Source organism: Trematosphaeria pertusa (genome assembly GCF_010094035.1).
Source record: "Trematosphaeria pertusa strain CBS 122368 unplaced genomic scaffold BU26scaffold_15, whole genome shotgun sequence".
In the NCBI taxonomy this organism is placed as follows: domain Eukaryota; kingdom Fungi; phylum Ascomycota; class Dothideomycetes; order Pleosporales; family Trematosphaeriaceae; genus Trematosphaeria; species Trematosphaeria pertusa.
The window spans coordinates 976823-1002164 of NW_022987226.1; the positions used below are offsets into that span (position 1 = coordinate 976823).

Genomic DNA, 25342 nt, shown 5'->3' on the forward strand with positions numbered 1-25342 from the left:
AGACGATGAAGGAAAGATAATCCCATAGAGTATAAGACATAAAACACGACCTCAGCACAAGCTTTCCGTGCGTACAATCATTCTTTCCCGCTCAGTAAAACCTCCACAACTCTTCCTCCGATCGTCTCAGCCGTGACTCCCTTCCGCATCAACTCCACGAAACTCATATTCAGCCCGAAGGTCTTACTCAGCCAGCTCCGCAGCTCCGTACTCATCATGCTGTCCACGCCGAAACTCTGCAGCTCCGCTTTCGCGTCCACCTGGTCAACCGGCGAGAAGAGTAGCTTGGCCAGGCGTTCCACTAACGCCTTCGTCGCGAGCTCGGCCAGGGCCGCATGAGGGGCCGTCGTTGCCGAGTCGGAATTTGCGCACCCCGACGCGAGGGCCAGCAGCTGTTGCTCCGTGGACGAGCCGTCTCCAGCCTGTGTGGGTCCAGTGTGCAAGCCGCCTCCTTCCGCACTCGCAAGGTGGCAGTCTTCGATCTGCTGCATGACATGCGCAAAGCGCGGATCCGTCGACCAGATGAACTCCTCCCCCAGCTTCTCCCTGTCCATGGCATAGATCTTGGCAGCTTCCAGACCGCAAAGGACATGGCATCTAGCCCCTTCCCCGCCAATACCCTCGTCCTCCTCCTTCCCAGCCCCCGCTGCAAACACCACATCCAGCATCCTAACCACCTCCTCAATCTCCGTCCCATACACACCGTTCCGCGTCAGCGAGCGCTGGATCTCCGGCCTTTTACTCGCAAACCCGGCGTCGGATATCATACCGAGCGCCAGCGAGGTTGCGGGTAGGCCTAACGAGCGCCGGTAGGAAGCGAAGCTGTCTTGGAAGCTGTTGGCTGCGGCGTATGCGGATTGCGTGGCGGTGCCGACGAGGGATACGATGGAGGACGTCATGAGGAAGAAGGCGAGGGGCTGGGAAAGGGTGGCGCGGTGCAGGTTGATAGTTCCGCGGACTTTGGGGGCTAGGACGGATTGGAGTTGGGCGAAGGAGGTCTTTTCGAAGAGGGCGTCCTGGGAATGGGAGGTTAGGGGGTGGTTTAGAGGTAAGGGGCCGGACCTACTTCGAGAACCATGGCGGCGTGTATGACACCCTTGATTGAGCGAGTGGCTGCGTACCGCTCCACGATGGCTTCTAGGCACTTCTCATCAGTGATGTCACAGGCTTCGATGTGGACGGCTACACCGCGCTGCCGGAGACTCCCAAGTGCAGCGGGCTCCTCAGAGCCATTCTCGCCGCGTCGAGAGAGGAAGAGGAGGTGTTTTGCGCCGCGGTCGGCCATCCACTGGCTGATTGCTTCGCCTATTCCTCCCTGGCATCCAACGAGTAGATAGGCCGCTTCGGGATCGAATGTCGCCTTGGGCGTTGAAGCTCGTAGCTATATGTGCGTTAGTATGATAGCGCTCATGATGTCTCCTGGAACGATTTCACGCGCAAGGATGGATGGCATGAAACAGACAGGATGCTTTACCTCGATCTCGGTATCCTCGTCCGAGTACGTAATGACGACTTTCCCTGCATGACTGCCCTTTCCCATGAACATCATGGCTTCTTCCAACCTTCTAATATTGAAAGTAGTGATATTCTCGATCGGGTTTATGATCCCTCGCGTGCACATGTTGGCCACCTCGGCCATCAGACTATTCCTCCGTCAGCATAACCCTGGGCTCAGATGCGGTGTTTACTCACCCCGCCACCACGTCCGGCCTCTGTTGGTTCAGCAAACCCAAGTCAAACGACGAGAATGTCGCATTCCGTTCAAATACCTCCATCGCCAATCTGCCCTTCCCTATCACATCTGTGCGGCCTACCTCGATGAAGCGACCCATAGGTGCGATACACCTCCAGGTTTCGTGCATCTGTTCGCCTGCGGTTGTTGAAAGGATTACGTCAACCCCCCTTCCTCCAGTGGCTTCCATGAGCCTCTGTGGCGCAGTACCGTCCCTCGAATTGAAGATCCTTTCGTGCGGGATACCATATCGGGATTCCAGAAGGTTGTGCTTCTCAGAGCCGCCCACCGTGGCATAGACCTGTGCTCCAATATTCGAAGCAATCTGCATGGCAGCTAAGCCAAGCGCGCCAGCAGCTGATGTGACGAGCATCGACTCGCCCTTTCGCAGATGGGCGAGGTGCATAAGGGAGTAGATCGCTGTCATAAAGCTGACCGGCATGCTCGCTAGCTCGGTTGGTCCGAACCGATCATCAAACCTCTGCACCCTCGATGCAGGGCACCGAACGTAGTTCTCGAACTTTCCCGGTATCGCGCCAGCAACGCGGTCGCCGAGCTTGAGCTCAGTGACATTCGAGCCCAGGCAATGGACAATTCCGCAGCACTCCGTGCTGTAGTAGGGCCAATCGAACTTGCCTGTAGCTATCGCGATGTCTTTCGTATTCAGGCCCGCGGCTTCCACTTTGATCTCTATGTGATCACTATCTAGCTCTTGCGCAAATTCGGGGTCTCCCTTGAAGTACATGGAGCTGAGGAGACCCGGCTGGTCGAATTCAACGTGGAAAGGGGGCGCTTGCCAGACAGGAACCGTCCTGGAGATAGTTTCAAGGCATTCCTGCGCTCTGAAGTCTCGATTCAGTTCTTCATCCGGATCGATTCTACAGATATGAGCAACCCCATCACGAACCACATGGATCTTTTCGAGACGGTCTGAGTCTGTACTATTGTGAGGATGAAGGGCTTGGCTCACGATAAGCTCAACATTTTCGGGTGTCGGGTGTAAATCTCTCTCGAAACAGAGCTGCGTGATCCGGACATTTGGAATCTCGTGGGAGACGGTGGATAGCAATCCCGGCATCGATCCAAGGTTTGGATTGAGCGAGGTGTCCATTCTGCGGTTAGAAACCCAAAGGAGGCGAGAATCCTTTCGCAGTAGGACCTTGAGGCAATTAAACGTCTCCTCATCACGGCATACTCCAAGCTCTCCGCTGATCTCCACAAGGGAAATGACCCGGGACCCACGAGGGATGTCGCTGACATCGTGGATGTGAAGCAAGCTAGGCAGAAACCCGTGATCGGAGATTTGCGAGGCAACTCCCACTGCAAGTGGAGATGTCGGATCCTGCAACACGATGAAAACAAGCTGGTGGCTCTCCGACAGGGTCATGCAAGGATCGCTTGCTTCCACAACAGTCGTCACGATAATCGACGTCGATTCGTAACCGCTTGGATAATCGTCCAACACAATGTCGATCCCCGAGAAGCCATTTTCTCTTAGTTTGTGATCCCACTGCCTTCGACCCAGTAACGGGATATCAACACGTCCATCAGCCTCGCCCTTCCAGTAGTCGGGGAGTGTACCCAGGACGAGGCCAGTAGCGAGATGCATGCGTGTCAGCTCTACCAGAACCAGCTTTGAGCCTGGCTTGAGAAGCTTCCTCACGTTTCGCAGGGTTTGCGATATGTCCCATGTGGCATGGAGTACCTGCGACGCAATCGCCACGTCGAATTCAGGCTGGAAGCCTTGTGCTGTCGGGTCCATCTCGATGTCCAGGGTTCGGTATTCCATGCCTCTGCATCTCGCGAACTCCTGCTGGGCGGACGCAAGGAACGCCGAGGTCACGTCGGTGAAGGTGTATGTCCTATAGCGTTTCTGCACAGTGCTTCCCTTCAAAATTTCCATGATGCGTCTGGTCGCGCCACCGGTTCCTGCACCAATCTCGATTATCTTAGCACGAGGGTGCTTATGTGCGATCAGATCAATAGCTTTCTGGAGCTGAGGGTAGGCCCATGTCGTACCAACGCCGATAGTGTATAAGTCGGCGAGCAAGCCATCTTGGAGAAGTAGCTGAAGACCGTCTCCCTCTTTCAAGACGATCACTGAAAGGTTCTCGTAGACTCGCCTGATGATTCTTGCCTCTACAACGTCCTCCAATTCCGAGAATAGAGCATTGATTATGACTGAACGATCGTGAGGGAATGACAGCAGGGCTTCCAGTCCATAAGGTGTGCAACTTGCCCGCTGATCGTACCATCGGTGAACCCAAGCCAAGAACCTCCGGACGGTTTCCGACGTGCCATTTGCCTGTTCTCGTGGGAACCTGGTCGCGATATCAACAAGCACACATGCGGAAAGCCTCGCAAGCCCTTCGAAAGCATGTTTTGCTAGTCGTCCATCGCCAGGAGGTGGAAATAGCCTCTGCGCGTCAGTATTGCACAGAGCGTCAATATCAGGCTTCCAGTTGAGCCTGCTAAAAGGGTTGTGGGGTCTCGTTTCATTTGTGGATGTGCTTCCTGGTGGCAAAGTTTGAGCGACGCATCGCAGAGACTCTAGCTGAAGAAGCGGCTTTCCGGCCTCTGTCTCGAGCCTTACCCTCGCGCTCAATCCTCTTGGTCCGACCAAGCGCCCTTCCGCAAATGCATGCGCGAAAGTATCTCGGGAAGGGACCCATACTGTTAAGTCGCTAAGCAGTGTAGGAACGTAGGCGGAGCGAGCGGCGCCGATGTCGCCACCATGAGATGCAACGAGCGCAAGCTGAAGGCAATTATCCAGTGCCGTGGGGTGGATGACATATCCCGACTCGCGAATCATAGAACCCGACGTCTTGGCCAAATTGATGAATGCCTGCGCGCCATTTCTGGCCTTCGAGGCTGAGAGGGAGGATATTGCTTGGAAGAACGGTCCGTACACGATACCTAGCTCTGAGAACTTCTGGTACCATCGTTTGGCTTGGACCTTCACCATGCCATTCGCTTCTTCCGCTTCGGAAATGCGTGAGGAGGACCCTTTTGCGCTAAGTCAACATATGGGCTATCTTTTATAACGATCGTACTTACCTGAATAGTTTACGCTGATCAGTCCGGTGCAGTTCTCGATCCAGTCTCCAGAATCCCGCGACGACGTGACTTTAAACTCATACCAACAGGACGAGGTTGACGTTGTAAGTGCTTGACTCTGCATATTCAGGACAATCTCCACCCCAGTGTCGTCGTCTGGTATCTCCAGCGCCGAGTTGATGGCCACGTTGCGAAGGGAATATGTAGCAATCGACATTTCCGGTGCCGTTTCTAAATGTCGTTGACGCATAGCTTCAATGGCCATGGAGACGTAACCCGCGGCCGGGAAGACGATATGAGAGCCTAGCTGGTGGCACAATTAGCCACACTCCCAGTGTCGATGCCACTGACTGACCTTGTGGTCCCTCAACCACGGTACGTGATTCAAAACAATCACATTCCGCCACGACGGGTGCAGTCCCGAGTCCCCAGTACGGCGGGCCCCAAGAAGATCGTGACGCAAATGTTTCCTCAGCCTCCACTCCTTGCTCATTCTGCTTTCGTGATAGAGAATCTCGCCGTAATGATAGGCGTAGTTCGGCAAGTCTTGGCATGTCTGAGTCACTTTGGTAGTCTGGTTCGCTTGAGAGATATCCACCGGGTAGCCGTGAAGGAAGAGATATCCACTAAGCTCTAGAAGACTGGTCACGCTATCGCGGTGCCGGCTGAGGGTTGCGAGGATAGCTAATTCATCCTTAGCTGAAGGATTAGGTGACTTGAAACTCTGCTTCAAGGTGGAGCGAAGGGCAGGGTGGGGTCCTATTTCTAGGAATGTAGAGACGTCATGCTGAAGGAGGTTCTCCACAGCCTCGCTGAATCGGACCGGGGATTCGAGGTTCCTACGCCAGTATTTTGAATTTATAGTGATCTTGGAGGAGCGTTTGTGTGGCCAAACTGAAGAGGACCAGACGAGGGGTGATTCGGCTGCGACCTTATTCTGAATGAGATGCTTCAGCTCAGCTAGTCCATTGTCAAGAAGTCGTTCATAGAGGAGCCCAACCTCCGCCATATGATGAGAGTGATATGCCATTCCACCCGTTTGCAGCTGCCTGCAGAAAATGGCCTCTTCCTCGAATTGGCGGCTTAAATCATCGATAGCATCGCTTTCTCCTGATAGAGTTACGGCGACGGAAGAGTTGATCGCAGCGATTCGGGCTCGAGACTCTTTCCCTTCGAGATAACGAGTCAATTGCTCAACACCAAGGCCGACCGCAACCATTTTCCCGCGTTTCTCCAATTTCGATGCAGCATAGCCCCGGAAGTATGCGGCGAGGATGGCTTCTACCACACTGATGCGTCCCGCTGCATACGTGGCTGCTATTTCTCCAGAAGAATGACCAACGACAGCAACAGGTGTAATATTCCAGCTCGCTAGCAAATCCACCAGAGCGACCTGTAAGGCGGTGCAAACTGTCTGAGATATCTCCGGATGATGGATAGAGACATTCTCCATATCCTGCAGCACGCCAGCGATACGCCAGTTCGGACCATTGGAAAGCCGCGCTAATATAGCGTCTTGATCGTCGATGGAACTGGTAAAGGCAGAGTACTTCTCATATAGCTCCGAGCCCATCCCCACCCATTGAGCGCCTTGGCCGGTGAACACAAAGCACAAGGTTGGTTCTCGAGACGCTGAATGCTTCGCAAAGACACAGTCGCTCAGATTGAGGCCTGTGGGTGGCAAATCGCTGGAGAGCATGACAAAAGCACGAGACGGATATAGCGTCCTGCGTGCAGCGAGTGTGTATGAGAGACTCTTGAGGTCATGATCGTGGCGTAAATTTGACAAATTCCGAATATTTGCCTTCAACGATTCCGCATCATGAGCAGAAAATGGCAGAAGAAACCGACGTGATTCAGATGAGTGGGCCGGCTCATTGGTAGAGCACTCCTCCTCAGCAATGACTCCGCTGCAAGGCGCACGAGCATTGATATTATATGACTTTGGCACCCCGTTGGTCCGAAAAGGAATCTTGTCTGGAAGTTTGCAGTATCCTGATAAGACTTCCTGGGCATGATCGAGAATCACGTGAGCGTTCGCTCCACCATAACCAAAGGAGTTGATGCTGACTCTTCGCGGAGCTCCGGATGGCCATGGAGTCAAATCTGTAACCACCTTCACGCAAGCGCCGTTGAAGTCAATGTTGGGGTTGAAGTTTGTGATGCCAACGGTCGGGGGTATCTCGCCTCTGCCAATAGCAAGGACAGCTTTCATAATGCTAGCAATGGCGCTAGCAGACTCGCTATGACCTAGACTCGGTTTGATGGATCCGATGAGAAGTGGAGAGTGGGTATGATGCTCTGCGAAGACTCTGCCGATGGCTGATACCTCAATCGGATCCCCGACAGGTGTCCCCGTGCCATGACATTCGAAATATCCGGTATCGGCTGGGTTCAAGTCTCCTGCGCAGTGATAGGCTTGCCGAATGACGGCTTCTTGGCCTTCGACGCTTGGATGCGTGATGCCGTTTCCATGACCATTCCTATTTGGAAGTTAATACGGTATTCGAAGTTTATGATGCATTAAAGGCGTACGCGTTGATTGCGGTCCCGCGTATTACAGCACGGACGGGATACCTTCCTTCGATGGCCTTCTCCAGGCTCATTAGATATAGCGCACCGAAGCCGTCCGCTCTAGCATATCCATCTGCCGCGGCATCAAAGGTATGACAAACGGAAGTTGGCGAAATTGCACCAAGTTTGGTCGTGAAGATCTGGGCAGCAGGGTCGAGAATGAGGTTGCTTCCCGCTACTATTGCTGCGTCGCACTCTCGCGCTCTGATTGCGCTTACTGCCATGTGCAATGCATACATGGCCGATGAGCACGCTGTGTCGACGGTCAGGCTAGCTAAGTCAGCATGTCCTCGATTTCTTCATCCGAGAGGATGATCATTCATACCTTGGCCCTTTCAGGTTAAAGACGTAGCTGATCCTGTTACTGAGAATTGTTACTCCTCCACCAGTTGCCGCATATGGCAATGGGTGATCCGGATCTCGGAATTGCATAGCCTGGTGGTCTGCATTGAAGTTGCCCACATAGACGCCCGTCCTGCTTCCTGAGACTCTCTCCAATGGCGCTCCAGCGTTTTCAAAAGCCTCGAAAGTTACTTCGAGAAGTTTCCTCTGGGCTGGGTCCATGGTGCGAGCCTCAACTGGGCTAATGCCAAACAGCTTGTGGTCAAACTTCCTCGGATCATCTTGTAGAAAGAAGCCGCCTTGGGTGTAGAAGCTTCCCGGTCGGTGTTGATCTGGATGATAGAATCCTTCCGCGTTGATCCTCGACTGGGGGAAGTCCGAGTATCCGGAACGCTTGTCCTTCAGCAGATCCCATAGTTCTGAAGCAGAAGCAATGCCGCCAGGCCATCGACAGGCTACCGAACTTAGTAGTGCCCGCGTGCTTGGGAAGATGACATACCCATTGATACAATTGCAATAGGTTCCGGACAATTGCGCGCCGGCGTCGCGGTGCCATTCATTGTTGCAGCATCCATGTCCTGCGCGCGTAGCCAATGCAGGAGGTATGGTAGCACAGTGTTGTCCTAAGCGCGATGAAAAGCTCCATCCATGAAACCGGGACGGATAGACTCCTCTGCAAGAGACTTGGAAGGACCATGCTTTTGCTGGTACACACTCCTGATCCCGGCCCTGAGTAGTACTCGGATACAGCGTTCTGCGAGACGTGCCCGAACAATCTCGGTCCGCAGGGGATACTGCATGATGAAGGCCGGGATTCCGATTAAACAATACGTCGTAAGATGTTTATCTAAATGCAACAATATTGGATCTGTTTACAGTCTAGGATTCGAGAAGAGATGCCGCAATGTGCCTCGGTAGCCGCGAAGCCCACACCTGCGGGTCCAGGGCAATTTACAAGGGCGCGCCGAGGTGGCGCAGCGGGCATGAAAATCCTCGCTAATCGACATGTATTCGCCATGATGGTGGATCCAAGGCGGCATCACAAAGCATTGAGCGATGACGGGGCGTGGGTCGAAGCTTGAGGGTGGGACACGCGAACTGGTTCGACCAGAGTCGTTTCGCCAAGACTCCGAGTCACGTGAAATTGTTCATCTGAATTGGGACTAGTACAAATCAAAAATTTGAGAACTCCCGAGGTCCCGTCCCCTTTACCTCCGACTTTTGCGAGCAACAACATCTGCGCATCTTACGAATAGTCACTCTTGGAGAATTCTCTATCAAGCTCAATGGCTTCATTCTTGGCATCTGTGTTCTTGAACCCTTCCAGCCCAGCTCCAAGTTTCTCGTCCTTGGCGAGATGGACTTCCACCAGTCCCATGGAGCCCTTGGAGTGGACCTTGGCTATCTAGACACTGTCTTAGCATCAACTATCGAGGAGGAAGAGTCAAGAAATCTCTACCTTGAACCTCGGATCTGCTTCTCTCAACAAAGCAGCAATCTCCTCTTGCGACCTTTGCTTGGCACCAAGAACAACCCACATACCGATATCGAGTTGGCGCAGCCCGTGTTCCTCATACGGTGTTTTCTCCCCGATTTCAGGCAGAATCGTGTCGTTGATGAGGAGCGGAGTCTTTGGAGCACAGCGCTCAAGAGCTGGAACGAAGGCCCGGAATAACCGTACGCAGTCCTCATCGTTCCAGTTGTGCACAATTTGCCGAATGAGGTATGCATTGGCCTCCAGCGGCTGCGGTTGGAAGAAGTCGTGTTGCATGAACTCTATTCGATCTCGGACTGAGTCATCCAGAAGGCCTTGACCCGGGGCAAGCATCAGGGGCGAGACGTCTTGAATGACGCATTTCATCTTTGGGAAGCTCTAAGAAGTGTTAACGGTGACCTGGGAGGTCCTTCGCGCTGCACACCTTCGCTAGGGATATCGCGATATGCCCGCTTCCTCCTCCAACATCAACGAGCGTTCCGTCTCCGATGGTATCCCACGGGAACTCGTCTCGCACCTCCACAAGTTGGCGGTCCACTGCATGCATCGTCAGAGAGTATGCTTTCAGATGGCGCTGGAGTTGACGCTTACGCCTGGTTACACCGGCCATTGCTCTGGCAAATCGCGCTCCCTTCTCCGGATTGGCTTTATAGTACTCGTACGCTGGAAGCTTGTGCCTGGTAGCGAACGGCGAGTTCAGACCATCGAACTTGTAAGGCGAAGCTTGCAGTGACGAAGACGTCTCGGACGCGGCGCGGAACATTTCATCCATTCTATCCTGTGTCAGAATAGAAAGGAAGTCTTACAGCTGTGGGCCGATTCTTGCGAACTTACTGCATCAGGAAGGCATCCTGCAACAGCGGATCCCTTGCGATGACCGCACTGGCACTGGTATGCTCGAAAACTCCCTTTTCGCGCTCTTTGAACACTCGTTGTGTCGCCAGAATTCGCATCACCATACCGACTCGATCTTCAGCTATGCCGGCCTGTTTCGCCAAAGCTTCAACTGTAATTGGGCTATTCAAGGGTACTAGTGCGAAGAACTTGAACTCCAGCGCTACTTGATATGCGGCGAGGTCATAGTGGGTCGTAAAGAACGTGCGGAAGGTGCTCTTCGGTCCATTGACCAAGCGAAGCAGGTCTAGTGCCGCCGTGTTCAAAGAAAAGCGAAGCGATTCATACGTCGATGTCAACGGAGGCCCCGGAGACGAAACGCTGAAATCCGGAAGAGAATGTGACGTTTCTCGAAGGTGGCGTACCAGAGTCTGGGTCAGCGAGAGTATGCTTTCCGCTAGTGCGAGCGGTGACTCCTTTTCCGATACGTGGCCGTTAGTGTTCGCCATAATGCAAAGAAAAGAGAGGTGGAAATGTTGAAGAGCTGCAGGTACCGTTTGCGGCGCGTTCAGTTCTGTGAGGCACCAAGGCCACATCCCGGAACCCAGCTACGAATATGCAGACCTCCAGAAAGGGCTTAGCTTCAGGCCGTGTCCCCGATCTTTATCGGTTTGCACCTTACAGTCGGGATGCAGTGTCAGGCTTAGGTCGCCATCATCCAGCCCACATGGCCATAGCTTCTTCCCGAGGAGCTCAGCTCATGGGTCCGGAGAGCGTGCTGTCCACGTGTGAGCCCGGTCAATGAGGCTGGGATCTGGGACTTTGAGATAGGTCACACGAGGGAATCAAGAAATCCTTAGAATGGTTCGTACGCTCGTTGCTGACTACAATATATACATCGAAGAGGATCCGCGATCTGTACCGCAACTCGGATTCCCCACTGTCCATCTCATTACCGTTACTATGCCGTATTCTCCCTAACTCCGTCATACAGGTAAGGTATCGTTACTCTTCCCAGTCACTTGAAGCTCAATAAGCGGATGTTCCAGATCATCGAACGCGTCCGAGCGTATATGTATAGCGTTCGGGCTCTTCTGAGCACTGTTGAGCGACTTCGAGTGCCCACTTGAGCTCGGCATACTGGACTTGTGGGTCGATGTTGGTGATCGGCCAAGAATCCTCGCTTTGCACTTTGCGAACACCGGAGGCAGTATGGGTAGGCACGCGCTGATGATGGCGAGCATGGGTTCCATGATTCCCAGAATCGAGAAGAGGTAGAGCGAATAGGTGAAGTCGTTGAAATCGAGCTCGAGAATGTATTTGACGCGGACCGCGGCGAGGATACAGATGCTTAGGTTCATTAGCTCGGCCCGGTGCACAGCAGGTTCGGAGGCCTACCTAAGACCTATACTGAACACGACGCAAGCTCCTATCTTCTTCCTGGTAGAGACCTTCAGGCCCCAGAACAGAGGCATTGGGAGCCTACGCTGGCCATTAGCACACCGCTGTCCGGGATTCAATCCGGTCAGTGTTCGACGTACCCGAAGATGAGGAAATCGATGACGATATTGATGATGTTTGGAATCAGGTACGCCAATCTTTCATCGCTGCATTTCCCGCCGACAATCATCTTATCCCAAAAGAATGCCAGAGGCCGACACAGCGCAAACATTTGTATGATAAACGCGGTTCCAGATACAACAACGAGCGCGATGGTGGCATACACTGCGTGCCGGAATTTCGTCATGACGGTCCCGAACAAGGTCAGGTAGAGGTGAAGGATAGAGATCTATGTTATAGTAAGCCTCTACAAGCCATAAGTGGTACGGGCAAGCATCTTTCTCCTACCTTGATCGCCATCAAACTCAAATTCCACACAATATCCGCCGCAAACACCAGCTTTCCAGCCAGCATGAGCGTCGGCATCCCTTTGTTCAGTAATATCCATTCCACGTGCAGCCCCAGGCCCCCGCGCAGAACGACCGCGATTTCGATGCAGTACAGCGCCGTCACGAGCAACTGCTCTACTATCAGTATGTTGCGCAGATGAAGTGACTCTTGCTTCTCTCAGGACGTACCAGGCTTATGATCAGCGCCCAATCATTCAGCTGCATGGACTTCCGCATCAACCGCTTCGCATACACTCTGAGACCCACGGCGACGAAATCGAGGAACAAAAATGTCGTCAAGACGATGAGTATTATCCGTCCACGGAGGTTGTATCTCAGGCTGGGATCCATAAGGTCCATCGTGGACGGCGGCAGGCCTCTGGGCCTGGACTTGTCAAGACGGACGTCTTTGACGTAGAGGAGAGGGCAGCTATGCAAAGGGCGAAATCGGTGTCGTCGAAAATGCACTTACTTTACCCGGAGTCCAAGTCCAAGTCCAAGTCCAAGTCCAACAACACGAAAGACAAGTCAGACAGCAACAGCGACATCCAGAACACCGATCGCTCACGCGCCCGCTCGTCTTCAGCATGCATAAAAAGGCCACCGTATTTCCCCATAGCCCAGCGTTGTCAGCCCTAAAGCGCAGCAGTCCCAGGACGCGAACTCGTAAGACTTCAACTCAACCCAAGGGCCCACCAACACAAGCCTCCCACTCTACCTACGGTCCCCGACGCCCGTCTCGCTTACCTCATGGCCCTCGCCTCGGCTGTATCTCTAGGAATCCTTTGCGGCCCCGCGTCGCGCCAATGAATCGCGCAATATCGCATGGCTTTGCTGGGCCGAGATTTCTCGGGGCGGATCGTATTCCATATTCGACTCGGCATTGCCGGGCGCGTGCGAGCGCATGGCCTCGTGTACGCAGCCAGGCAAATCCCGCGGTGTTTGAACTGACGATAGGTAGACAGAAGGGGGAAAGTGCGCGAAGGAATGGGATTCAGAGGCTTGAGGGATTGCAGCAGAGATAAGGTTGAGGTAGCGTGATCGGGGTTTGGCAAGGCGTTCTGCCTGACGGGAGGCTTTCGATAGCGCCGTTAACGGATAGATCCGCAGCGTAATACGAGCTCGGTCTTGTCATTGCTCGGTGAGGGGTGGAGCACGAGCTGGGAGTCCCGTGACTTTAGTGACACGGTGCGACTCGAACGGATGACAAGAGGAGTATACACTATTAACGCAAAGTGATGGCATGAGAGAGCTGCTCTAGATAGCATTTCTACCCTAGATACCCTAGCCAGAGAACGAAAGCCATCCATCCGTACCAGCTCCTAGCTAACGCACAACGGGCGCAAACCATCTAAAGCGATTGTTCGGATCAATCTTCTGCTTGATACCTGCCAATTTATCTGTTCTCCTACCGGTATATGTCAGCTCGCCGCAATAGCAATGGGATACAAGACACCTACCAACCAAGCTGCCCGTACAGCTGATCAAGCGTCTCATCTCCAAACGCATAGTTGACATATACTCGCAAAACTGGCCACCACCTGGTCCCTTGCGTTCCCTCATAGAGAATCTCACGCGTTCTGTTCCCAAACTTAATTGCAGTGTCGTCCAGAGCAGCGTCGGGCGCATAAGTAATCACAGGCGCGCTTGAAAGACGAGAAATTAGCGCGCAGTCATCACGCACGCGCGGAAAAAGACTGAACTTACACTAGAACCTTCGTATCCCGCCACGCAAACCCAGAGTTTGCCCAATCCACTAGCCTCACTGCAACGAGCGAGTAGGCTTCGAAGAGAATCATGGAGTCCTTGAAAGCCGTGACCTCGGCAGTCATGTTGTTGAACAGATCATAAGCGGAGCGGGTGGCGGTCAGGTTGTATTCGTCTAGGTAGATTGGGAACCTCAAGTGGTTGTTTACGCCATGCTGGCAGATGGGTGAATCGTCTCCGTTGCCGGTCAGCTTTGGTAGGTCCCAGTACTGAACGATTTGGGATTGCACGGATAGCGGGTTTAGGTCCAGAAACCAGGAGGTGAAGGTTGTGCCGTTGTCATCTGGAATGGGGTAGATAAGGCCAAAAAATATGAGGACCTAGCTTGGTAAGTGTTCGAACGCCCTGGTTTCTCTAGGGTAAAACTTACATTATTCGGGTCGATATCCGGGCTGCGCATCCAGATGGCATAGTTGATGACATTGGTGAGTTCATGCTCCGGCCTTGCCGTGATCTTGTTCATCACCTCGTAAACGGCCTCCAGCTTGTCTTGGCTGAAAGCCATCATGGTGTAGTTCCACTGTAAGTAGTCCGGTTCGTAGATCTTGTATCGTAAGCTAGGCACAATGCCGAAGTTATGTCCGGCTCCTCGCAGAGCCCAAAAGTAGTCGTGGTCGGATGTATCCGAAACATTGACGATGGATCCGTCTGCCATAACCACACGGAAATCGATGACGTTGTCGATTACCATCCCATAGTGGCCTTGAAAAGCTTTAGGCACGGGAGGAAGCGAGGTTGGACGGTTTACTTACCTTGTAGGAGTCCGTGGCCGCCGCCCAACAATGCTCCCATGAAGCCTGTGCATTCGCAGACACCAGTAGCTTTGAGGGTGTTAGCGATGAGTAAGGTCCACATGGACTCTTCCGCGCCGACATACCAGATTGTTTGTTCACGGCTTTCAGTGCCCGCATGACCTCGCCATTAGTAACGCCCCCTTCAATCGTCGCGTACGTTCCATCATCCGAAACCGTAATATTCTTCAGCTTGCTGAGTCGAATCCCAATGCCATTCTGGAAGCCTTCCAACGACGTGATGGATCCATGAGCGCCGCCGAGCGCAAGAAAGGGCATCGAATTGTTATTCGCATATATAATCTGTATGCGCCCGTCAGCTTGACCAGATACCGGGGACGTCCCTGGGACTTGCAGTTTCGGAAATATCGTTCTCATTAGTCACCTCGACAATGGCGCTGAACGTCGGCTTTGCATACTCCTGCCATCTTTCCGATGCCGGGGGAAAGTCGGAATCTCCTGGCAGGAGAATCCGTGATCCGGAAGACAGTTTCGGGCCGAGGCCGCTCTTTATGTCCTGTCCGGATGCCCGCACGAGGAGGTCGGAAACGACAACATCGGCGGTAACAAGATGGAAGATAACGGTCCACAGAAAGGAAAAGAGGTACCGCATCTTGCTCTTTCCACAAGATGAAGACCTGAAAGCGTGGACTCGAGCGGAAAGAGTATGTAAAGTGCTCGTATCCACCACGAAGCCGGAGACTCAGCCCAGCCCCCAATACGAATTAATTCCCGAGACCTGGGGCCTCTATTGAGTTACCAGCGGACCGGGTTTGAGGGATCGGCATCCCCGCAAACCCTATATTCTCCTGCATCACACATTGCTGCTGGCGGAGTGATCGGTGAGGCCGAATATGCCTCCAGCCGCGAGCGCATCCAGCACCTCTCTGATACGCTCCGAGCCTTTTCGGCTCTTTATCTGCTTAAGCGATCCCTGTGGCGCAGGGTCATGTATATGAAAGACCCATCAGCAGAAGAATATTGGAGGCCATTGTCGCCCCAGGTTTTGTGACGGGCCGATTTCTGTCGTCATATTTGTGGTGTATCAGAATGGCTGAACAGCAGGTGGTGCTAATCACTGGCCCGAATCGAGGTAAGCCCGCCGAAGCTCATGCAAAGCCGCGTGTCTTTCGAATACTAACGGTTGTAGGAATCGGTCGGGCTCTCCTCGAAGCTTTCTTGGGCCGCCCGAACCATACCGTCATCGCGGCAGTTCGAGACCCGAACGCGGCTGTCTCTCAGGACCTCAAGTCTATTCCCGCAGCCGAAGGCAGTAAGCTCGTCCTGGTCAAGATCGACAGCGCGGTCGACACCGACGCTCAAAAAGCGGTCACTGAACTCCAGTCTGACCACGGTATCACCACCTTGGACGTAGTCATCGCCAACGCAGGAATTGGCGACCATGCCACTACCGTCACGGCGGCTGCCCCCGAAAGCGTCCGACGTCACCTGGACGTTAACGTCGTCGGCGTTCTCACACTGTTCCAGGCAGTGGAGCCTCTGTTGCGCAAGTCCCCGGCTCCCAAGTTCTTCACCATGTCCACGAACCTTGCCAGCCTGAACCTCATGGAATACATACCTGGCCCTTGGTTCTGCTACGGCGTGTCTAAGGCGGCTATGAACTTCCTCACACGGAAGATCCACTTTGAGAATGAGTGGTTGACTGCGGTTGTACTCAGCCCGGGTTGGGTGCAAACTGATATGGGCGAGTTTGCCGCGAGGGCAGTCGGTCTGGAGGCTGCGCCACTGAAGTTGGAGGATAGTATCAAAGGCGTTTTGCAAGTGGTAAGTGCCGAATGGAAGAATGAAAGGAGCCGCATGGATGCTGATGCTCGCATAGATTGACGAAGCGTCTCGCGAGACGACGTCCGGCACGTTCATCTCTTACGAAAAAGAGCCCGTGCCCTGGTAAGAAAGCAGATACTGAGCCCGGCGTCTGCTCAAGAGCTGGTCTGGTCCGAGATCCCCATGGCGTGCACAAGTAGCTTTCTTACTCAGAATCGATCCGCAAAACAGTCCTACCCGGGAACCTGAGTTCCATCTTGCACATATGGCTGTGAAGTTGCTTGATATCGTGAATCGTCAACATCCGTATGCATATGTGGGATGGGCAATCCCAATCCAGCCTCCTGCAGCCCTGCCCAGTGATCAAAGGGCCCTTCAAAGTCTATTGGAAAGCTAAACATGTCATCCATGTGCGACATTACGGATCCGCCGAGGGTAGAGTCGAGCGATGCGTCGGAATATGTGGAAAGAGGATTATTCGACTCCTGAGTTGGTGAGCGTGCCTTGGAGGCCGGAGTGGGGAGATTCGCTTGATGGTATCGTTGTTCGCTGAATCTGGATGTGCTCAGTATTGTTACGCCTGTGTGCATTTTAGAGCATACCTTTCCGTGCCCTGGGCACTATCTTCGCCCGATGTTAGTTCAAAACCGAGCCAGTTGCTACTTGCTTGTACTGAGGCGATGCCGTTGCCGTCAGCGGAAATTTGCTGCGCAACTTCTTGCTCTGGAGGGACCATCGATTCCAGCTTAGCGATTACCTTTTCTAGCTGTGGTACGGCGAGCTTGGCGATGATGCTCACGCCTTCGAGGTCATAGAGAAGCCGTAGAGCTTTGTCGACATATTCGCGGTGCCGCCACCCGATTCCTCGGCGCCTCGGAGATGACCCTGGGCTGTCAAGTGCAGAGGCTATGCCGTATAGGTCATGCTGACCACCAAGATGGTGGCCCCTTGTGCTGACTGTCCAGATGAGATGCATCGATAGCACAACCGCAGCATGGAAAGAGAAGTAGCTCAGTAAGAATAGGGCCGTAGGTCTTCGGCCGAGAAGGTCGTGCAGAGTAAATACTCCATCGAGCAGGCGCATGGCTCCTTCAACTAGCCGATGCCGTTGGGATAGCAATATATCCTTCTTATATTGTGGCAGATTCGCAATCTGCCCTTCTTCAAGCTGTAGCAATGGCAGAAACAGCTGACAGGTCGAAGCGTAGATCGATATGCGAAGCATCTGCCTCTGTCGTGGAAGCATACGAAGGTCCGAGTCCCACTTAGTGTCCGGATCGCGAAGAGAAAACACAGGTGGTAGATCTGGAATGTAAATCTTGCAGATTTTTTCGTAGAATTCTTCGGCGGCGCAGACGTCGTATATGCCGTCATTGGGCGGTCCATTAGGGAAAGAGGATGACCAGAGTTTGGCGAGTCGGGCTTCTAGTAGCCGTTCGGTGAAGGCATCGGGCTGTTCGGGGCTAGCCTTTGGTACGCCAGAGATGATGCGCATGACAGGAAAGCTAATATCCGAAACGTCGTACTGGATCCACGGTTTCCGGTCCAATATAAGGGAGAAATATTTATCCCAAGTGAAGAGAGTCCAGAAGCATCTCCTCCTCAAATCTTTCTCCACATCGTTGATAGAACCCTCGAGGAGAGTGCATCCGGGCAGGTGTAATCCAACGTCCTGCGAAACCCGAATGGCATCACCAAGAGCGTACCAGGCATCGGTAATCGCACCCTCATTCTCCAAGTAGCAGCACCAGTAAAACAAATGTTGCACCGACGCGAGAGTCTTAGCACCCTTGATGTGATCCGTCAATTTCTGTAGACGCTGGGAGAGATTTCGACAATGCAGTCGCACGGTGTTGACCGGTATTCCCAGGACCCTCCCCTCGCCGTACGACCGAGACGGGATGAACTGCGCACTCAACGCGCATATTCGAAGTATCAAAACGCCGAATTCGAGACTGTCCACGCTTGCTCCAGGAAAGGTTTTCCACCATTGCTCGTAGCGGTTGAGAAACATCGGGGGATGAATTAGTTCTGATATCCAGTTCACTTCTTCGAAAAAGTGCTGTATGAGGCAATTGATGATGGGTCGCTTCGGGAGAATTTCTAGGCATTTCCGAATTTGCGATTCCGCACTCCGCAGCGCACGTTCTGTCGCATCGACCGAGTGTGCTTCAGTGCCTAACAGGTCGAACTGCCAAGCCAGAAGTTGTTAGCATTTGCCTCTTCATGCCTCTCAACACACGGGGCGCTCACCTTCTTCATCAGACTGAACAGATTGTACTTGCTTCCCTCGGAGTAACCGAGATGCGAGACCATAGCACTGACGTGACCCGCCACGTCTGCATCGGCAACCTGGCTGACGGTATCCTCATTCTGACCATCTTCTGCACTAACAGGAGGATACGTCGTCTGGAGCGATTCGGGAGCCGGTGTATGCGCCTCTGAGGCGGTGCTGGATCGTCCGTGAGATTGTATCGTCACCTTAGTGGTCCTGGGCTCTGGCTCCGAGAAACTGTAAGTGCAAAGTTCCGGCAGGCGTCGTCGTGTGCAGTTCGTGCATGGGTATTGCTTATCACATCTTAGAGAGTTAGTGAGGGCATCCTAAACGGATTGTGGGACCACACTAATCGAGCCGTTAGCGTATGCGAAGGATGGCCTTACACGACTACTCATACCTTTTGTTTCTTGGTATAACATGGACGACACGATGCTACTGGCCGTTTCCTCTTCTGGTTATCTGGGGGCATCGTTTCCTCGCGTGGACGGTGATGACGGATACAAGAATCGCGTATCGCAAGGCGGTGGCTTGCGATATAGCGGGCGTCCGGATGGAGGGCCCGCAGGTTCCCCGCCAGGGCGCCACCCGTATCCCATGCAGGCGCTGCGCCGTGGTCTGTAAATGGAGGAGGTGCATGGCTCGGTCCGATGGGGTGGACCAATCACTCGCGAGAGAAGGCTGCACCCCTGGGGAGAATGAATTAACTAACCGCAATTGACATGCAGCTCGTCGGATTAGGGGCCAAAGCTGGACAAAGTAATCGATGTGCTTTCTGACGGGACGGAATCGCCGCGTGCCGCCGCGTGCAACCGCCGTGGGATTCCCGGGGCATGCAAGATACTGCAGACTCAACCTCAGGTAGGAGCATCCTGCCAGTCTTTCTGCCTTGTCTGCCTCGCTGAGATGAACCATTACGCTGTCCTGCGCGATGCGAGGATGCAAAGATAAAGTGCTGATATGATATTTCCGTACCCTCCACTGCGGCGCGGTCGCAATTGGTGGGGTCGTCTTGGTATTGTCTACCCCGAGTACGGCACAGTGCTACAGTCGCTGTTGGTGGGGCCATCTTTATATCCCGTCGTATATCCGGCCCCGTCATATTCCTTCCCTTCGCCGAAACAGAATCCTTCCCGAAGCGTTGGGAAACAACGCGTCAGCGAAAACTGAGTTGTCTGGTCGTGCGTCACCCTCTTCCAGTCTCAATGTGAAGTTCAAAAGGATATGCACAAGAATGATCTTGCTCTCCAGGGAGGCGAAGAATCTTCCTGGACAAGCAAAGCGACCATGCCCAAATACCAGACTATGAGTTCCAGTCGAGGTGAAGTAGTTAGCATTGGCAGCGGATCCACCTGCTTCTTGTCGCATGCGATGATATCTGAAGCCGTCAAATTCAGAAGCGTGGAAATAGTAGCTTTCAGATCGAGCCAACGGCCCCGAGGCGACGGCGATATAACATCCCTCCGGGAGAACGATACCATCAGAAAGGACCATGGAACTCATAACCTTGCGATTGAAAGACACTGTATGGTTGTCAGCCCGCATCATCTCAGTCGGCAGTGGAGATGAGCCCACACGTACAGGCACTTGGAGGATGCAGACGCTGCGATTCCTTCATGAAACTGTCGAGCTTGGTCAATTTCGTCACTGTCGTCTTCGTCAAGCCCCTTTCGTCCTCCAATAATGCTTGTTTGATTTCTGCTAGGAGTTCTGGGGCATACTGATCCCAGCGGGCTGCAAGGTCAAGCAGCACGTTGGTGAGATGGTTCGTGGTGGTATGGATAGCAGCAAAGCTGAGCCCCAACTGTCGCTTCACGATACCAGACGGCCCATCACTTCCGGCGTTCGACACGAGCCAGCTAAGCATATCTTCCTCTTTCGCCCCATCGTTTCTCCGATCTATCTCTGGGATTAGGTATCGGTTCGCGCGTACATGATGAAGACGGATGCGCCAGATGTGTGGGCTGAGAAAACTTCCAAGGAGTCGCAGAATAGGCGGAAGAGCTTTGAGAATTCCAGAGGCTTGAAACACACAGGTCGCGAAGTCAATGCACGTCTGTCGCCAGAAACGGTCCTTGGAGAGCTTCTCTCCGACGAAGACGCGGCTAGTCATGCGGCCCACGATCTGGAGGAGGTGCTCGTGTATTTCGATCGCGGTCCAGTCGTAACATAGTGGAATCTCCTCCCTGAAAGCAATCTCGCACTCCTCTGCAAGCGGCCGCACCAATGGACCGAGTCTTTGCGTGAGATATTTCCGGACCACGTCCCAAGTGGCATGTCCAAACATGGAGTGATCAAGCGTTGTGTAAGCCCCCAGGAAGTAGTCCGATACAGCATGAGATGAGCTCAAGACCGATGCCGGCACGCTCTTCAACTCTTCCACGTACTTGGCAGGAAGGACATAGAGATTCTGGCCTTGGAGAGGAATCTTTAGGATTCGTTTACCTTCAGTCTTTTGGGACAGAGTTAGCTATCAACACGTTTCCGAAATGACATGATCCAAGACATACCTTTTCAAATGCTTCATAGATCAACCCGTAGCCATTCAGCGCATACGCAAGTTTGGCCCAGACTCCCGGAAACCATGCCAACGACTGGCCAACCAGGTAGGACTGCCGATCCAGTTCCGCAAACTTGGATGATCGAACAAGAGTGGCCCTGCTGAGAAAGAGTAGGACGGTAGCGACTGATATAGCGCTCAGGAGAGCGCGAGAATGTACAAGCTCGAGGAATTCAATCTGCAATAGCCTAGGATGCGTTTCCAACATGTCGATGCGGAAACTGAGCGGCTCTCGCGAGTTGATCAGATGCCACGGAGGGCATGGAGCTGGAGCAACCGGAGGAGCCCAACATGTGAACGCGGTGCCTCCACACCAGCACACCCGACCCACCTAACGACAGAACCATCGGAGCTGCGCAAAAAGCGCCGGCGAAATTCCAAGGGCCCGAGCCCCAAACGGCGGAGGATTATCGGCCGAGGTTTCTCGGTCGACAACGACGACAACGGCGGTGTTATCAGGAGCAGTGGTGGGTAGCTTTTCGCCTAGATCGGGAGCAGGCAGCCGGTCTGACTAATACAATACAGTACAAGAACTTCAGTCCCGAAAACGACACTACAGAGAGACAAGCCTCATCAATGAGCTCAGAGGGAGTTAATCAAGGCACAAGCCACTACGACGGAGCCGCTTGAAGGATAGCTACTCCCTGCTGAGACACGCAAAGACATGGTCCTCGGCGTCACCAACTCACGCACGCACACGCACACACAGCCAGCAAGAAAGCGAGAAAGAAGGAGATGCAAGAGCTAGGTCCCAAGCCATACTTCCTCCTCAAGCCCGACCTGAAGAAAAAAACTCCACCTCCATCTAATAAAAGTGCACCTCCACCCAAAAAGGGCACCTCACAGCCTTATTAGCGATTAAAAAGCCCGCACCGGATGCTGAAGCACGGGGGAGAAGTCACCCAGCGTTTCGTTGAGAAGAAGTGCTGGCTAGTTGTTAGCGAGGAAGGGAATGGACTAGATGCACAGAATGTCTTTTCTCTGCTTCGAATGAGCAACTGGCACCTAGCAACTAGCTATCTAATGTCGCTTCGGCAGGACACTTGCGTACAAAAAAAGTGACATTCTATCTAAAAACAAAGGGTATCCGCTTCCCCCCAAAACAGAAAGAAACAAGAGATCCATCGGATCGGATCGGATGGCATCTTACACACGCCCCTTTTAACCAAGCCAAAGCCAAAGCTAAAGCCTACCTAGATCGCTATGCCAAACCCGCTCTGATATGCAGAAAAATCCATTCTCAAACCCTCATGCTACTCCTCCTCGGACTCCTCGCGCCCCTATCCCTCCCCTTATCTCTATCTCTATCCCTATCCCTATCCCTATCCCTATCCCTATCCCTATCTCTCTCCCTCTCCCTCTCCGCACCCCCCCTGCCCTCCCACCACGCCCTATCCTTCTCCCTCCGATGCGGCATACTCTCCTTAATCACACTCTCCCGCTCATCAAAGCTCCTCGCTCTACTCCTACTCCTCCCACTCTTCTCCAGCACCACACTGCCCCTCGGCCCCATCCCCGCAATAACGCCACCCCTCCTCTCCTCCTCCACGGCGCTCCTCCTCCCGCCCGCCGCCCGTCCATTCCCCAGCTCCGCACTCCGCGGGCGTTCCGTCTTCCTCCGCTTCGCCTCCTTCGTCGCCCTCGGCCGACACACTTCATCGTACGTATCTGGGTCCTTGCGCGCGAGCTCGCGCTCGAAGCCCCACAGCGGCGCTTCGGGTAGGATCTTCATCGCGTCGGCGTCCTTCCACTTGAGGCGCCAGTAGATGTCCGCGGGGGCGGAGCGCGCAGGGTCGGCGGTGCCGTAGTCGACGACGAGGCGGTAGTTGTCGGTGAGGGCGCGGCACTCGTAGTCGGCTTTGTCGGCGACGCCGGGGCCGTGCAGGCGGATGCGCGTGCGGACGGACGCGTGGATGTATTCGTTTGTTTCGCGGAGGGGGCGGTCGGACGGGCGCGAGGTGGTGGGGTCGCAGGCGTAGTAGTGGCCTGGCGTGCGGGTCTGTGGGCCCATCAGCCGTCCGTCACCCTTTGCAATTTTTCCTCCTATCTTTCAGGCAGAGTAGGAAATGGACTTACAGTTCCTCCGCCGAGAGCATACAGGCCGGTCATAGAATTGCTGATTTCCCCGAAGCTCCACGGCCTGATGTCCTGCCCCGTCGTCTTCCGGTAATACCTCTCGTTCTCCTCGTCCTGCTCGAGCAAATACTCGGGCCGCATATCTAGCATATCCTGCAACTGGCTCATCATCCACGCCAGCGTAATATTCGCCAGCTGCTGGTCGTCATACCCGCCTCCTACGTTCGAATGGACGCCCGGAAACCAGACCTGGCGCAGCGTCGTGCGGTTCCCCTCGGGCTTCTCCCAGACAGCAGGGCTGAAGGCGCTACGGCGTTCGTCGAGCGCGAGCGCCTGGAACGCATTCTCGATGCAGTTGGACAGCTTGGTGTCGTAGAAGGCCATTTCCTTGCTCTCCGAGGACTGCAGGCCGACTTTTGTGAGCCAGCCTATTCGCGGCGTGCCGAGACTGCCGACCGTGTCCCAGACGCCGATAGCTTTGACCTTGATGCCTAATCGCGTCATGCCTCTCCGTTCCAACTCTTCCGCATACCTTGGCGAATTGGCGCTGGGCTTGTGCGGGAAGGGGGCATTGGGGTTCTTTGGCACGTATTTCGGATCCCGCCTGTGCTGGACATCTTCAAACACCTCCGGAAGCGCAAAGAGGCCCTTCTTCGTAAGCAAACCAACTTCTCCAATCAAGCCCGCAATACTACGCGCCGTGAAGGCACCCCTCGAGAACCCAAGCAGGAATATCTCATCGCCGTGGTGGTAATTATTCGCGAGAAAAGAATACGCTTCTCGCACGTTATCGCCTAGTCCCTCCCCGGTGGTCCCGCCGATGAAGCGATTCAAAGGCCCGCCCGAACTCCCCACGCCAAAGTGGTAATTCACGATCTGCGGAATGCCATCTTGGCTAACTGCCTTGATCGCGCGTGACATCCGCGTCACGTTACTGGGGATGGCGAGTTTGCCGTTCACAAGGCCGTTGTCTGAATTCAACCACGTCCCATCACACGCAACAATCAGTCTCTTGAACATGCCTCGTCCGCCGCTCAAGCCCGGCGGTTCGACGGCTAGTGGTCCTCGACTCCTAGGTCTGGGAGCGGCGGGCAGAACGACCTCGATCGGCGGTTTGGGCGTTGGAGGCGGGAGGTCGATGACGATGGGTGCAGAGCCCCGGGCATTGCTCGGTGCACGGCTGTGACTCCGCGCTCTTGACGGTGCGACTGACATGACGCGGCTTGCCCTCTTCTTTCTCTTCTTTGCAGATTCGGATGAGGGGACGTACCCCGAATCGCTGGATGATGGGGAATCCACGTCGGAGAGCGGGGCGCGGTGATGCCCTGTTGCCGGTGGATAGCGCAGTGAATGGCGTCTGATGGATGCGATAGGGGTCTGAGAAGCCTGGTGCAGCCGAGTGAACTAATTGACCACGTGCTGATTGCTGCAGGGCACAGCGGGAGCGGGAGCGCGATGTCCTCTTTCCTCAGAGCAATCCAAACTCTTTCTCAACTCCAACAGATGCAAAATCTCCAATCGTCTCCCTCCTTTCCAGCGCCCTGCTCTTCTCCGCCACGTCAAAGTCGCGGAAGTCCGCCGCAAACTTAATCGAACCACCAACTCTTCCGCGCGCAACAACGCGCACCAGTGATCGCAAACCGTGGGGCGATGACTCCGCGCAGCGCGAGTGGGTATCTAGAGTCGACAGCCGACCAAATGAAAAGAATGCGCAAGACAGTTTGCAGGAAGTTGGGCGTCGCGAAGCAGGTGCCCGAAATGCGAGCCTCAGCCCTATGGACTCGCTTGCCTCGGCGGTGGCTGGGCTCGCGAGAACGGGTGGCTGGAGTCAGCGCCTGAAAGGTCAGGCATCAACTATCATATGTTGCAACTCACGCTGGGTTGAGCCACGGAGGAGATGTGACAAGGAGATATTGGCGGCTGATACCTGTCGAGGACGCCCGGCAAAGGGACCAAATTTTCGAAGGCCGCCAACTGGCCACTTTGACGGTTGCGGCAGGATCGCCCTGCCTGAGCGCCATGCGGCGGCTTTTGGGCACGAAGTCGATCTGGTGAAGCTTGCATACCCAAGTCATGTTTCTTCTCTCGTGTTAAGAGCATATGGAAAAAAGGAGAGTAGCGTTGTGGGGCGCATATACCAGCTGCAACATGCAAGGAGCAGGCAT

General features: G+C 54.2%; 9 protein-coding genes across 9 annotated transcripts; 2 read left to right on the forward strand and 7 right to left on the reverse strand.

The window, feature by feature from the left end:
- Positions 1-26: 26 nt before the first annotated feature.
- On the reverse strand, positions 27-8427 carry BU26DRAFT_99538 (uncharacterized protein). The gene is made up of 9 exons (XM_033836582.1): positions 8205-8427; positions 7689-8160; positions 7325-7633; positions 5145-7272; positions 4790-5096; positions 1693-4738; positions 1475-1643; positions 1067-1381; positions 27-1016 (listed from the first exon to the last, which is right to left on the reverse strand). The coding sequence occupies exons 1-9, from the start codon at positions 8278-8280 to the stop codon at positions 78-80; spliced, it is 7761 nt and encodes a 2586-aa protein (XP_033679374.1). The 5' UTR covers positions 8281-8427; the 3' UTR covers positions 27-77.
- Positions 8428-8927: 500 nt separating this feature from the next.
- BU26DRAFT_491892 (S-adenosyl-L-methionine-dependent methyltransferase) lies at positions 8928-10564 on the reverse strand. The gene is made up of 5 exons (XM_033826095.1): positions 10035-10564; positions 9792-9973; positions 9625-9737; positions 9165-9578; positions 8928-9110 (listed from the first exon to the last, which is right to left on the reverse strand). Exons 1-5 carry the CDS (start codon positions 10541-10543, stop codon positions 8952-8954), a joined length of 1377 nt encoding a protein of 458 aa, XP_033679375.1. The 5' UTR covers positions 10544-10564; the 3' UTR covers positions 8928-8951.
- A 332-nt stretch (positions 10565-10896) lies between these two features.
- On the reverse strand, positions 10897-12631 carry BU26DRAFT_523033 (uncharacterized protein). Its single transcript, XM_033829943.1, has 5 exons — positions 12113-12631; positions 11883-12053; positions 11576-11823; positions 11433-11516; positions 10897-11384 (listed from the first exon to the last, which is right to left on the reverse strand). Exons 1-5 carry the CDS (start codon positions 12281-12283, stop codon positions 11021-11023), a joined length of 1038 nt encoding a protein of 345 aa, XP_033679376.1. The 5' UTR covers positions 12284-12631; the 3' UTR covers positions 10897-11020.
- Positions 12632-13249: 618 nt separating this feature from the next.
- BU26DRAFT_434940 (FAD-binding domain-containing protein) lies at positions 13250-15094 on the reverse strand (the record flags this gene model as incomplete). Its single annotated transcript, XM_033824102.1, has 7 exons — positions 13250-13331; positions 13384-13569; positions 13631-14010; positions 14061-14392; positions 14443-14511; positions 14568-14784; positions 14822-15094. 7 exons carry the CDS (start codon positions 15092-15094, stop codon positions 13250-13252), a joined length of 1539 nt encoding a protein of 512 aa, XP_033679377.1.
- Positions 15095-15388: 294 nt separating this feature from the next.
- BU26DRAFT_523035 (putative aflatoxin biosynthesis ketoreductase nor-1) lies at positions 15389-16508 on the forward strand. The gene has a single exon (XM_033829944.1). The coding sequence runs from the start codon at positions 15532-15534 to the stop codon at positions 16324-16326; it is 795 nt and encodes a 264-aa protein (XP_033679378.1). The 5' UTR covers positions 15389-15531; the 3' UTR covers positions 16327-16508.
- Positions 16413-18782, reverse strand: BU26DRAFT_99643 (uncharacterized protein). The gene is made up of 3 exons (XM_033836583.1): positions 18520-18782; positions 16869-18457; positions 16413-16815 (listed from the first exon to the last, which is right to left on the reverse strand). The coding sequence occupies exons 1-3, from the start codon at positions 18580-18582 to the stop codon at positions 16500-16502; spliced, it is 1968 nt and encodes a 655-aa protein (XP_033679379.1). The 5' UTR covers positions 18583-18782; the 3' UTR covers positions 16413-16499.
- A 168-nt stretch (positions 18783-18950) lies between these two features.
- Positions 18951-19189, forward strand: BU26DRAFT_523036 (uncharacterized protein). Its single transcript, XM_033829945.1, has one exon. The coding sequence runs from the start codon at positions 18962-18964 to the stop codon at positions 19163-19165; it is 204 nt and encodes a 67-aa protein (XP_033679380.1). The 5' UTR covers positions 18951-18961; the 3' UTR covers positions 19166-19189.
- A 121-nt stretch (positions 19190-19310) lies between these two features.
- On the reverse strand, positions 19311-21536 carry BU26DRAFT_523037 (cytochrome P450). The gene is made up of 3 exons (XM_033829946.1): positions 21052-21536; positions 20123-20993; positions 19311-20064 (listed from the first exon to the last, which is right to left on the reverse strand). The coding sequence occupies exons 1-3, from the start codon at positions 21307-21309 to the stop codon at positions 19640-19642; spliced, it is 1554 nt and encodes a 517-aa protein (XP_033679381.1). The 5' UTR covers positions 21310-21536; the 3' UTR covers positions 19311-19639.
- A 905-nt stretch (positions 21537-22441) lies between these two features.
- On the reverse strand, positions 22442-24197 carry BU26DRAFT_533812 (uncharacterized protein; the record flags this gene model as incomplete). Its single annotated transcript, XM_033831179.1, has 3 exons — positions 22442-22492; positions 22651-23100; positions 23178-24197. The coding sequence occupies 3 exons, from the start codon at positions 24195-24197 to the stop codon at positions 22442-22444; spliced, it is 1521 nt and encodes a 506-aa protein (XP_033679382.1).
- Between the last annotated feature and the right edge of the window lie 1145 nt (positions 24198-25342).

Excerpts from the sequence above, each read along its gene's own strand:
- BU26DRAFT_99538 (XM_033836582.1), bottom strand. The coding sequence starts at position 8,280 with ATGGATGCTGCAACAATGAATGGCACCGCGACGCCGGCGCGCAATTGT. Across the intron at positions 5,097-5,144 it reads CGTGGTTGAGGGACCACAAG|CTAGGCTCTCATATCGTCTT; the intron begins GTCAGTCAGTGG and ends TTGTGCCACCAG. Across the intron at positions 4,739-4,789 it reads GATCAGCGTAAACTATTCAG|GGTCCTCCTCACGCATTTCC; the intron begins GTAAGTACGATC and ends TTAGCGCAAAAG.
- BU26DRAFT_491892 (XM_033826095.1), bottom strand. The coding sequence starts at position 10,543 with ATGGCGAACACTAACGGCCACGTATCGGAAAAGGAGTCACCGCTCGCA. Across the intron at positions 9,738-9,791 it reads AATGGCCGGTGTAACCAGGC|TGGACCGCCAACTTGTGGAG; the intron begins GTAAGCGTCAAC and ends CGATGCATGCAG. Across the intron at positions 9,579-9,624 it reads TCGCGATATCCCTAGCGAAG|AGCTTCCCAAAGATGAAATG; the intron begins GTGTGCAGCGCG and ends AACACTTCTTAG.
- BU26DRAFT_523033 (XM_033829943.1), bottom strand. The coding sequence starts at position 12,283 with ATGGACCTTATGGATCCCAGCCTGAGATACAACCTCCGTGGACGGATA. Across the intron at positions 11,824-11,882 it reads TGAGTTTGATGGCGATCAAG|ATCTCTATCCTTCACCTCTA; the intron begins GTAGGAGAAAGA and ends ACTATAACATAG. Across the intron at positions 11,517-11,575 it reads ATCGATTTCCTCATCTTCGG|GCTCCCAATGCCTCTGTTCT; the intron begins GTACGTCGAACA and ends TGGCCAGCGTAG.
- BU26DRAFT_523035 (XM_033829944.1), top strand. The coding sequence starts at position 15,532 with ATGGCTGAACAGCAGGTGGTGCTAATCACTGGCCCGAATCGAGGTAAG.
- BU26DRAFT_99643 (XM_033836583.1), bottom strand. The coding sequence starts at position 18,582 with ATGGTCTCGCATCTCGGTTACTCCGAGGGAAGCAAGTACAATCTGTTC. Across the intron at positions 18,458-18,519 it reads TGTTCAGTCTGATGAAGAAG|TTCGACCTGTTAGGCACTGA; the intron begins GTGAGCGCCCCG and ends CTGGCTTGGCAG. Across the intron at positions 16,816-16,868 it reads AGTGCCCAGGGCACGGAAAG|CGAACAACGATACCATCAAG; the intron begins GTATGCTCTAAA and ends ATCCAGATTCAG.
- BU26DRAFT_523036 (XM_033829945.1), top strand. The coding sequence starts at position 18,962 with ATGGACGACACGATGCTACTGGCCGTTTCCTCTTCTGGTTATCTGGGG.
- BU26DRAFT_523037 (XM_033829946.1), bottom strand. The coding sequence starts at position 21,309 with ATGTTGGAAACGCATCCTAGGCTATTGCAGATTGAATTCCTCGAGCTT. Across the intron at positions 20,994-21,051 it reads TCTATGAAGCATTTGAAAAG|ACTGAAGGTAAACGAATCCT; the intron begins GTATGTCTTGGA and ends CTGTCCCAAAAG. Across the intron at positions 20,065-20,122 it reads TCTGCATCCTCCAAGTGCCT|TGTCTTTCAATCGCAAGGTT; the intron begins GTACGTGTGGGC and ends ACAACCATACAG.